We start from the raw sequence: 12,315 nt of genomic DNA, 5'->3' as shown, positions 1-12,315 counted from the left end.
TTTTCTTTTTTTTTTTCGGGATCGAAGTATCTTCTTCTTATAGTTACTATTTATTTAAGTTAGTTAAACTAAATATGCACTCGATCTTCTCACTCGAGCCAATATCTTTGACAACAGAGTAGGAGACTCATCTATATTGAACTAAATATTAAATATGTGCCATAAATGAAGAACCATAAAAAGATATAATTATTTATTGATAACTTATTAGCTGTCTTGTTTATCTTACTGCCGTACATCTGGATATATCATATGCAATTCATTTAGACGACGACTCCATCATCTATTGATTATGTTGTTGTACTTTGAATTTTACACTATATAAAAGGAATAATATTTAATGGGCTATAATTTTCAACTAAGGTGATACGAATATGTGATCCTACTAATATACATTATACTATTATTTTTTTTGTTCTTTAATTTTCTAGAGGAATAAGAAATAAAGCATTGTTGTCCCTTCAAGTACCGAAGCAAAAAATATCATGCTCTCGTTGATACTACGTTAGAGTTACTTTGGTTATATTGGTTTCTTAAAATTTAGGAGTCTTATCCCAGTCTATAGCACAAATTTATTATGATAATTCTAGCATTATTCAAATCCTTGTCTTAGTATAGATTTGGGCAAAAATTCACCCACTTGTGGGCACTGCTTGAGCCAGCCCAAGTTTTCTTAGTTCATACTTTAATAGATTTTGGCCCAATAGACTACTAATTAAACTTGAATCGAATTAGTTTGATTTAACCGATTTAGGATGATTATGAAATGAACTTAGACTAATTCAAACTTAAATTTAACTTAATTAAATATAAATTAGACTAGTCTAGGATGATTCTAGTAGTCTTATGAAGATTGTTAATTGGTTCAACTAGGTTCTAGTTTAATTAAATTCGATTCAAATTGATTGGACTAATTCAATTAGGGTTCAAGTTGATTGAGGGTTAATTATATTTTGATTCATGATGTTAATGATATTGATATGTCATTTATATTTTAAGTTATTGAGGTTGATTTATGAGTTTAATTATGATTGTTTAACAGATAAGTGATCTACAGATATTAGTATGGATGTAAGATATTTACCCGTCATGCTTTACATGAGAAGAGCGCCCATCATATATCGAGTGGCACCTACTAAATTGAATTCCTCATATAATTCTTCTAGTATAATCTATGGATATATGTGATAGCACAAGTCTTAACTAATAAGATATATGATACTACTATGATAAAAGGACGTAGATGATCCCTATCAATTATAGGTGATCCATTATACTGAAGGGTGATTCCTTTCAAGGGCAAGTGGATCATTAAACGTGGCAACTAAACAGTTCCTTCATCTATTATTAGGAGGAATGTATCTACACCTTGGCAGATGAGGAACATCATTTTATCTGGAATTATGATATGAATTCATTTCATCTACTGTTAGGAGAGAAGAGAATCCATCGCGAAGAATAAAGTATCTTTATCGATTATTGGGAGGATAGTCTATTTAGTCTGCAACCCTACATAACATGTATGAGATCTAATATGAGACTTGATATTGATCCTTGTTTCTAATTGTTCTATCAAGATTAATTTTTTAGATTTATGACTATATGTTTTTGGAATCATTATGACTTCGTTTTTAATGCCAAATTTTATTTTTTTTAAGAAATTAGAATTTATTTTGAATAAGTTATTTTATTAGTGTATATTGCTCTGAATTATTCTATACACGTGTTAAAAAAAAATGGGCATGAGATATAATACTTACTAGTTGTAAAGTTTGATATTATTAATTGATAGTTTTTAATTAAATAAATTAATTAGGAGAATATAAAGAATCTATGAGTTCCTCGTTACTAATGGGGACTTCTCATTTCCGCCCCCATCTAAATAGGAAATGGGGTTGGGATGGGGGATGAGATGGGGATGAGGATAAGAGAAGCACTCCTCACTTCTATCTTGCCTTGTTGACATCCCTAAGCAAGAGGGAAGGAGAGGTGTAAGCTAGTAAAAAGAAGAAAATGAAGGATGATTATTGAAGTTCTTTTTGCTTCGATTGTTTTTTCTTTTAAATTTTTAATTGAATTGGAGTGTGATTATTGGTCTTATCTTTCTCTTTTCTTATTTCATATATATTTTATGATTAATCAATTTATTATATAGTTCATCAAATGATATTGATAAGTCACATGCCTGAATTACTATCAGCAATTCCTTATATTCATCTTTTGGGTCATTGAGAGTATGAAAAATGACTTCTTCTTCATCACTTAGGATGACTTATTAAAGTCAAATTATATATTATAACTTTTAGGTTTTGTATATAATCAATAATAGTACATTCCTCTTATATTATTTTTATCAAAGTACATAAAAAAATTAGCATATGAGTGCAAGAGTGATTGGTGAGGGTGATAGGTAACTTGGACCATGCTTCTACTATAGTGCTATATGAAAAGATTAGTAATACTATAGAGCCAACATAAGACTTGAATGTCTTATAGAATAAAATGATATTGTTGTAGTCCTGAGATCCAGATTTACTATTATGATAGGTTCTCTTGATATTAGGATTTTGTTTTGGTGGACAACTAAGAGAGTCATCAATACAACCTAATAGATCACATCCAAGATTGGTGAATTGTACTCACCAAGATATATAGTTGTCATCTTTAGAGAGCTTAAAGGGGATTAGAGTTGCTAGATATAAGTTCTGTAGGTTAAGATGAATTATTGTTTCCTATGAAAATAATAATTAGAGCATCAAATGTAAAGACATATTGAGAAGACATTGTAATTCAATAAGAGAAATCCAATCAACTGATGATCTAGTTTAAATGCACCGATGATGGAGATCTAAGAAGTGCATAGGAGAGGATTTAATATGATGAAGGAAATCAAATTTGAGAAGTGCACAAGGAAGGATCTAGATATACAGAATAGGGCGATCTCTTTGTTCTCTCTTGAGTTCTTCTCTCGATCACGAGTGTTTATGGCGTAGTAGAAAAGATGATGATAAGTAATAGACTATCGTCGAGAGGTCAATCGTGGATCCAAGGCACTAGTGAGTTTGACAATTAACGAAAAGAGGATGAGAATGCTAAAGTAGTAGGTAGGAGGAGAGGGTACACCTAGCAAAGATAATTGTACAATAATGAAGAAATATCGAAGAAGCTGTTCAATCACTAGAGGAGGCTGATCAGAGCAACAAAATGGAGTAGATCTATTCCAAACACGCTAGGAGATCAGTATTGAAGAGTCAGTATGTCTTTATCTTTGATGCAACATGAAAAATTATAAAGCTGACATAAAAGGAAAAGAGAGCTATGATCGAAGCAAAAAACTCTCGTAAGAATTTGTTGTGAAAAAAATAATTTTATTTATTAAGATAATATGTATTCATACAAGGAGAGATTTCATTCAATCATGCGCTATTAAAATCTTATACTTAAATATGTGATTAATTCTTAAATTATAAATTTATTGAGAATTATATATATATATATATATATATATATATATATATATATATATATATATATAATAATAATAATAATAATAATAATAATAATAAATCATTCTGTATTTACCTATATCGTGATCATCTTCTATTATTGTTAGATGAATATTATGATCTTATGATTCCTAAGTGGTCGTTAATAATTGAGTTTGGAGTTTTAGCGTGCTTATAGCTCCATTGTAACTACTGTGAGTTGAACCAATATAACTGGAAGGTGATCTTACTTTCTTGGATTTTAAGCCTAGGAAAACTACTCAGGTCGAGTGAGAAATGACAAACTCAACAGGATTGACCACTTTATTTTTGTCTAATATTTCTATTATAGAATTACGAAAACCTTATACGTATAAACATGTCGGCGTGCACAAGAGGATTGAGGATTAACGAAGGGATGAACAGTGTAAATGACACTCCTCTTCTTACCTTCTTCCTCCCTCCCTCCCTCCCCAATCGTTATGTCAGGCAGAAAGCATCTCCATGATTGACCGAACGCAAGGATAGGATTTGCATGTCATTAGCCGGGGAAACATGCATGAGGTGGGAGAGGAACAACTGCTCGTCTCCTCACCGTCGCCCCGTTGTCATCACGTGACCGAGATATTTATTTCTTTTCACTTCACTTGCAGCGGCAAGTCACGTGCTTTCCCATCCCCTATTCCATCATTTCATTTGTTTATTTTACTCCTATCTCTTATCTAGATAGACCGTTCGATGAGATCTCAACCGTCCGATTCGGGAAGACCCTTTCACAACAGAAACCCAAGAATTTGTTGGGGGGCACAAATTTAGAAACAAGGGAACCATAATGCGGTGGTGGGAGAACGACCGCCCGGCCGGCGGGCGGCCGTGGGCAGCTTCGGGGCCTGGCTTCAGCTCAGCAAACCCCATAGTCGCTGAACAGCAGATCCGGCCGTGCGGAGGAGGGGTCGTTCTCCTGGTGGCGGAGGAGCAGCAGCTCCTTCTGGCGGCGGAGCTCCATGACCTTGCGGTGGGAGTTGGAGTGCTGCGTGAGCACGAAGGTGGGGCTCGCTGCCGGCCGGTACTCTGGCACGAGCCGACCCGACTTGAACCTCACGCCGCACGCGTTGCACAGCGTCTTCGGCCCCAGCGGCCCCGTCCGCCACTGCGGCGTCTTCTCCGACGCGCAGTGCGTGCAGCGCCGCACCCCGCCTTCCAACCCCACGCCTCCTCCACCCTTCTTCCCTCTGCTGCCCCTGTTTCCGTTGTCGGCACCGCCCGCCTTCGGCCTCGACGGAGAGAACTCGGAGGACGACGACGAGGACGAAGACGAAGGCGAGTTCTGCGCCGGTGGATGCGGTGGCGTCACCAATGAGGACCATGCGGCGGCCGAAACGGCACCGATGGTCGCCCTCGAGCGCTTGCCCCGAGCTCCGCGGCCGTTGGCCGACTGCTCCGCCCGGAGCTGCGCCTCACACGAGGGCGCAATTACGGCCGCCCCGGACTGATAAGAAGGCACGTCCGAGAAGGACTCCTCCACAAACTTGGACAGCCACTCGAGCTCGGCCGCGTCCTCGCATTGCTGCACAAACAATACAAAAGCTTCAAGCACTCGTTCATCTAAAGCAAGCGCGTGCAGATCATACTCGGAGCTCCGGTGGTTGCCTCACAGGAACGTAAAGGTCGAAGGTGGTGTGCTGAGATTGGCGACCGGAGAACGTCTGTCCCGACGGCGGACCGCTTCCGGGCACGGTCGTCGTGGTGGCGTAGAATTGAGCGTCGACGCCAACAGAAGCGTAGAGATCGTGGTCGGAGAAGTCGAGGAGGTCATCGACGCGGAGACTGGCGTCGGCGGTGGGCGGAAGAGCCCCGTAGAGGTAGGCAGGCGTAGTGGCAGTAGCGCTAGTGGTAGGAGTAAGCGGCGCGACAACAGGTGCTGTGGTAGAATAACGAGCTCCGGATCCAAATTCCATTCCCATCCCAAAATCCACCCCCGTTGCCATCTCCCACTCCGGAACCATCGCCAAAGGGAAGGGGAGCAACGAAGGACGATGGTCCTCGGAGCTCTTAATCTTGTTCTTTTCCTAGTTAGGGGGGGTGGCGGTGGCGGTGGTGGTGGATATAGAGAGGGCGAGCGAAAGAAGGGAGAAGAAATGGCGATGGGATTGGGGTCAATATGGCACTCATTAACTTGCAACTCTGCTACAAATAATGGAGCCGGTCATGATGAGGCCAATGATAAATAATGTCGATGGCGATGCGGAAGTAATGAGGGTCTCGGACTGGGAAGAAGGACCGGGTGGAGAGCACATTAAAAAAAGGAGTCGTGGCTCGTGCACTTGATCCATCCCTTGCCCTCGTCTCGTCCCGCCCCCACCTCCCTTCCTCTCTTTAAAGTCCTGTTACTTTCACTGCTTCCTCTCTTTTTCCTCTTCTGCTGCCCCCTCATATTTATCCCTCTACCATGTGAGTTTTGTCACATATATATATATATATATATATATATATATATATATTCTCTTTCTCTTTTCTTTTTTTTTGTCAGAGGTACTGCCCATGTGGCATGGCCACGTTCATGCTGTATGTGGCTTGATTGACATGCACTTGGGTTGGCCATCTTGATGCCTACCAACGGTGACTGCGGAGACCGACTCTCGGCCGGGGGAGTAGCAGGGGACGAATACAAGGGTGGTGAGTTTGTCTGTCTATACGACGTTAAAGGAAGATTTACCCGTACGTCATGGGACTGCGCCGGCCACTGCGTTCCGACGCTGCCGTCCATGCACGAAAGGATCCCATCGGCTTGCGGCTTGTGGAATAGCGCAGGCGCTGTCCATCGGATAAGGAGGTGGTGGTCCCCGCGGCGCAAATGGAGCGGGACGCGTCCTGTTCCCTGTCCGCAGCGGTGCTGCGGCCGATGAGCCGGAGGGGGTGGAGGTTACTGTGGGTGAGGCGAGTGGTCGGTAACACATGTGTAGTGTCGGACGCCGTGGGGACCAAAGCTCCGCCCTTTTCTCTCTAACCGTTTACCTTTAGCTTTCCTTTACCTCCCTCTCTCTCTCTCTCATGTGTTTGACATGGCCGAGAAGCTAAAGGGGGAAAGGAAATAAAACTACCGACGCGAGACAACTGGATACAGCTGTGAAATCTCCGAGGAGGAGACTCCCAGCAATCATGCGGCTGGCGTTGCACCTCCCCGCCGCTTCGGGCCACGAGGGCGACCGCACACTGGCGTCGCACTCACTCTCACGCGACGGTCCGTACGACACCTCGTCCGAGGCGGGACCCGGGCGATGGACGAGGCCTCGGCCGCCAGCTGTACAACCGGTCCCGGTACGGCCCAGGACCACGCACCTTTTTATTTATTTATTTATTTATTTCTTTTTTTTTATTCTTTTATGTGCCACCGTCGCGTCGACAATCTGAGGATCCCTCAGCCGTCGCGTCGGGCGGGGCCCGTGGTGGGTCCGGGTTCGGTGTTCATCCACGTGGCTGTCATGTGGGAAGAGGACAGTGGAGGGCGGAGCAGCATCGAATCACGTGAGGGTGATGGGGATCCCGAGGCGGGGAAGGAATCCCACACCCACCCGCCCCGCACGTGCTCGCTCGTGGCCTCTGATCACGCTTACACGTGATCGGGCCTGAGTGCCAGCCCCTCCTTTCCCTTGTTTTCTTCCCCCCCTTTTCATCCACTTTTGTTTACTTGAATCATCCGCTTAAGTTAACTCGTTCGTGTGGTGGGTGCTCCGCGGGTGAGCAGACCCGCGTCGATGTCGGCGGTCGACTTGGGAAATCGCCCCTGGACAATCCCATCATCACGTGGCGGTCGCTTTCGACACCCCTCCACGTGTCGGGTAGCTGCCGAAGGATGGAGCTGCGGGTGTGCATCCCGCTCCACGCGGGGTCCTCTGGTGGACCACGGGCACGTGGCTGTCGTCAGAAGGCCTGCCTGGGAAAACCCTTTTTCTCTCTCTCTCTCTCTTAATCCTCCCTTTTTCCTTCCATAGTGATCTCTTTTGCTCCTCTCCGTCTTTTAACGACGGACGAAAGCAGCAGCAGCTGCCAGTGTGCAGAGCATGTGGAGCGCACGTGCGGCAGATGGCGTCCGACATGGCTTTTCTAACCCATCTGCGTGGTGGTTGCTTTACTCTGTGCGCCCGTCCTCGGAATTTGAATTTTTTTGTGCCTTTTACATTATCCAATGGGTGAATTGTGTATATATAGGAGGAGACTTGGATGGAAGAAAACAGGGGCTTTCTTCCCTTGAGAATTGAACACCATTGGCAGCTCGGCAGCGTGTTCGGGGCATTGATGCTGCTTAACTGGCAGTTACCTCGGTCTTGGTGCAACCATAACTGGTAGCAAGTTGTCATCTGTGCATCTTGACAGAGAGAGAGAGAGAGAGAGAACGGGGAGGTAAAAGAAACTTGGTCGGAGGAGCAGGTGGCCTCAATGTGAAGTCCGAAGTCTCAGTAATCAAACACACCTTACCATGTGCGGGACATGGTTGACATTCACAAAGGCCTTCGATCGTTGGTGGTTTGAAACTTACCATCATCAAATCACCTTTTTTTCTCCATCTCCAAGTGTAAAGATTTCATTTGGGGATTTGATTCGAGAATAGTCGTGCCAAAGGATAATCGAAACTTTTTTACCAAAAAGACCACCATGTGATTTCCCATACAACAAACACACTACGTCGTTTACCAATTTACCAACCAACCTGTGGCTGGTAAACTTTGATGAGATGCTACGACGCTACACAACGGAAGTCGGTACCTACCCACCATGCATGAGAAGCAGACACCCAAACCGAGTAGATGTTTCCCCTGAACTGAACTGAACTAGTAGCTGCGTCACACATCTCGATCAGCATCAAACAAATTGCTAATTATAATGAATCACCACCATTTATGTTCTAGTTTCTCATAAAGGTTACGCATCTGATAACCGACCAGACCGTGATATTAAATCATGTGAACAGTTGGAGCCAATAGAGTACACAAGACCACACGATTCATTCAAACAAAGAGGTATTCAATAGTGCAGATTGGTTAGATCAGACAAGCCACCTACTGACTTATCTGTCCCAAAAAACAACATCATGTTACATTGAGCCGTAGGTAACTAAGGACGATCCATCAACACACGTAAGTCAATAACTATAGTTCTCAAAAATTGCCTAGTACTAATTTTCAATAGCAACTAAAGTAATGAATTCTCCATTTCAGTTATCCATAGATTTCAAGTTCCTTTATTCTCCTGAGATTGAAATTGGAGAGAAACCTAATTCAAGCTGACAGGTTTGTAAGCATACCATACTAAAATTATGGATGGGAAAAAAAATACAGCACAAAAGAAGATAGAAAGTCGTTTGGAATTGAGGTACTATGAATTCAGCAATTATTTAACATCCTTTGTTCTGTAAAATTTGAACTCATTGACGTCCGAGTTCTACAAATTCGTGCACCTCCCACACCTCCCTGAGCAGGTAAAAGACACTCCGACTGTGGTCAGACTTCAAGAATCACCTTCCGACCGAAAGACCCGTCTCTGGATGGAACATACAAATGGACAAACTCATCAGAGAAGAACAAAATATTTCAATTACGATCAGGAAGATGAAAAATACCAAAGCAGTCCTATATACAAAAGGATGAATCAGCAATTCCCATGGCAGCAATGAGAAACAACAAAAGTATGGACCAACCTTTGAAAATAGCAAAAGGACGAAGCAATTTTGCTTCATGTACCATCAATGTGATCTGGAAAAAGGACAATGTCATTATACTCTAAACTGTACTAATCGTTGAAAGTGCAACAAACATATTAGCATTTCCCAAAACTCTTAAATAAATTAATAGGAAACAATATGACATTCTTCTGTGCAAGAATTGCACAAAAACTCAACTCTAGCTGTCTCACTGCTATTTCAACCCAAAAATTATACTTCAGAGAATTTTCAGTTAAATAAAGGTGTATCCAACATGCAAAGTTGCTTGTACCAGTTTTCCTCACAGCAATCAGATACAAAGCACCTTGCTTTACGGTTGATACAGGGTAGCATGTAGACAACTTTCAGGCATAGGAAGTAATAGGAAGTAGAATCTATCTTGTACAGAATCTTTCAGAACAACCGTGAACAGGCACAAGAATGTCCTATATTTTACCATAATTTAAACAAAAGCCTCCAACAAAGCTAAGAATAGGCCCAACAATGGCATATCTATCAAGAAAGGCTTTTGTTCTTGAGCATTGTAAATCTTCAGTTTACCTAACCATTTCAAAATAGAATTTTTGCTACGGGATAAGAGTAATGAGGTCCTAACTAGCACCTAAGTGACTAAAGCCGATACTGCATCCACGATACAAACTTACACATAATCACATCAATTTCTACAGAATAAATTAAGCAAGATCGTGCAGCCAAACATCAACCACAAAAGACCACTTTCAACTAGCCATCCAATTCATGAAGGAAAGACTCTGTCGATAGGTATAAGATAAAAAAGCCATCAAAAGTTGATCACAAATCACAATGCCAAGTCATACATGTCACCAACTACCTTGTCTTAGCATTAGAAATGCAATTCATTCCACTTCATTCAAGAAGTCAGTTTCCATTATTCCAACCCACCAGGGAGAACATTTATGAGCAAGTCGCATGATTGGAAATACTTATTCAAATTTCACATCTGTCATCTTTCATTTTTGATCTTCTGATCCAGCCACCCCTATTATGAATTTAAGTGGCCAACCTTCATCCAGTTTCTCTTTCCTCTTATAACAAGTGATCCACATTGTTTCTTAGTCATTGTAGAAAATCTAGTTGTTCCACTCAATATTTCCTTTTTAAGTGCCTTAATAAAATATCTTAAATTTTCTTTTCTCATAACTTAAACTTCAAATCCAGAAGCTGTCAAAACAAAAAGATAATCATGAAAGAATTCTTACAATAAAAGGGGTGTCTATTCCTCAAAAGCATCATATGAATAGAATGTAAATGCTTCTCACACAAGCATCACTAGCAGTGATGCATCATGAGTTTTTAGGCCATAATATCCCTCTGTAAAGGTGTGCTACTATACTAATTGTCATATCTGCATCTATTTGATGTGTAATTCTTAGGTCTAACCTCCACACAAAAAATATTTTTTTTTCAAATTTAAAGCGTCATAAAGAGAAGCCCGATGAAGACAGTGGGAGTAAAGTTGGCTTATATCTTTGTTTTACTTGATGTGATTGCAATTGCAATCCTCAACATAGCAGACAAAATTCTCAGTAGATAAATCATTTAATAATAATTAATACGCAACTTAAGTACAGTCAATTACTTCATATAATGCAATGGCCAAATGTACTTAGAGTAGTTAACGTTAAAGTGTTCATTACTTGATCCTTTCAATTAAGGAAAACCAAGGTTAGTCTATTAAGAAAAACTAGGTGACACTTCAAAGAGATACAATGTGAACAATAGAAAGAACACGGTGAACATACAGAAAACAGCTACCCAACCGCACCATATATCATAAGGTTGACATTCAACAAAGACTAGAACAAGATATTTTTGGAAGGCATTAATAGGAAGACTATAAAAAGTAGATAATGATGCATAATCAATTAATAACTGTCAACAGCAAGGGAATTCAACACAAAACCCCCACACACACCAACAAAACACCAAGCACACAGGACAGGTCAATCAACTGTGCAAATTGTTGGCTAGATATATGTAGTTTAATTAAGTTTGGTTTAATTAGACCTGGTAATAATGGGTTTTAAGCGTGTCAAACTGTTACCAACAATGATAGTCTTGGATGCATTATTTTATTAAAGTTTTTACCACATAAGAGGCTAATTGATGAAATATTATGAGGAAGAGGCTGACTTCCAAAATATTTCTTTAAGAAACACAAACAACTTCAGGAAAAATTCACTTATACAGGGTTGACAAATTGATTATATAGAGTCTTAAGTACTAACAGTTCTAAACAGTCAAAAGTTGGAGTCATGTAGCAATTCGCATCCCAAATTAAGCAAGTGATGGCTTCGTTAATGTTTTAAATCAAAACCAAGAAAACCAATTTGAGATGACTTCAGTTTTCCTGTCGAAACATAGCGTACAAGTAGAAATTCTACAAATAGATTCACGACTAGTAGCAAGAAATCTTTGATACAAAGCAAAAATACTAAATGCTCGAAACAAAGCTACTCACGGATAACTGGAAACACTGACAGAACAAAGACAGCACTAGAGTCCGGGATAGGTGCGGCGGAGGATACCCTGTGAGAGAGCCCGGCCGCCGCGGGAGGTGGCGCTCAAACGCGACGTCAGCCTCGCCGCCGCCACCGCGCTGTGCAACGGGAACAGGGAGCCGCCGCAGCACCCCAACTCGACAGGAATCCTTCGTCCGAATCACAAATAAAAGCGCCAACTAAATCCCGAGTCCAAAAAACGACTCCCAGTACCAATCGAGAAACTCACCTGGAGAGGGTAGAGAAGCGGCGGATCGGACACGGAGCGGCGGCGACGGGTCTCGATCTGACACCGAGTGACCCGAGGCAAGACAGAGCGATGCGGCGGCTCATGGATCGCACGCAACTCGACGCCATTCGACGAAACTCGCGAATTCGACTGGGGTTAGGGTTTCGCCGAGAGTGGAAGAGCTTGCGGGGCCTATCCGCGGTCGTGGGAGAAAAGCGATCCGGTAGAGGCTAAAATGGTAATTATAGGGGTGATCGTCACCCATCCAATTGGTTGCGGATCAAGATTTAGTTATCCAAGACCGGCCCATTAAGCGAACACGTCTCAACCCACGACAAATGTCCTCTGCGTGATGTGCGT

At 42.0% G+C, this 12,315-nt stretch overlaps 1 protein-coding gene across 2 annotated transcripts; it reads right to left on the bottom strand.

Moving 5' to 3' along the window:
• Positions 1-3,789: 3,789 nt before the first annotated feature.
• LOC135610262 (GATA transcription factor 4-like) lies at positions 3,790-5,921 on the bottom strand. 2 transcript variants are annotated; one of them, XM_065104559.1, is made up of 2 exons: positions 5,117-5,921; positions 3,790-5,052 (listed from the first exon to the last, which is right to left on the bottom strand). In XM_065104559.1, exons 1-2 carry the CDS (start codon positions 5,489-5,491, stop codon positions 4,387-4,389), a joined length of 1,041 nt encoding a protein of 346 aa, XP_064960631.1. In that variant the 5' UTR covers positions 5,492-5,921; the 3' UTR covers positions 3,790-4,386. The 2 variants fall into 2 exon arrangements, with proteins under 2 accessions (XP_064960631.1, XP_064960632.1); XM_065104560.1 differs by having other exon boundaries at positions 5,141-5,917.
• Positions 5,922-12,315: the final 6,394 nt, after the last annotated feature.

The sequence above is a fragment of the Musa acuminata genome, chromosome BXJ2-4 (assembly GCF_036884655.1).
Source record: "Musa acuminata AAA Group cultivar baxijiao chromosome BXJ2-4, Cavendish_Baxijiao_AAA, whole genome shotgun sequence".
NCBI classification, from domain to species: domain Eukaryota; kingdom Viridiplantae; phylum Streptophyta; class Magnoliopsida; order Zingiberales; family Musaceae; genus Musa; species Musa acuminata.
Note: the sequence above shows the minus strand (reverse complement) of the source record. Positions and strands in the feature narration are given on the sequence as shown.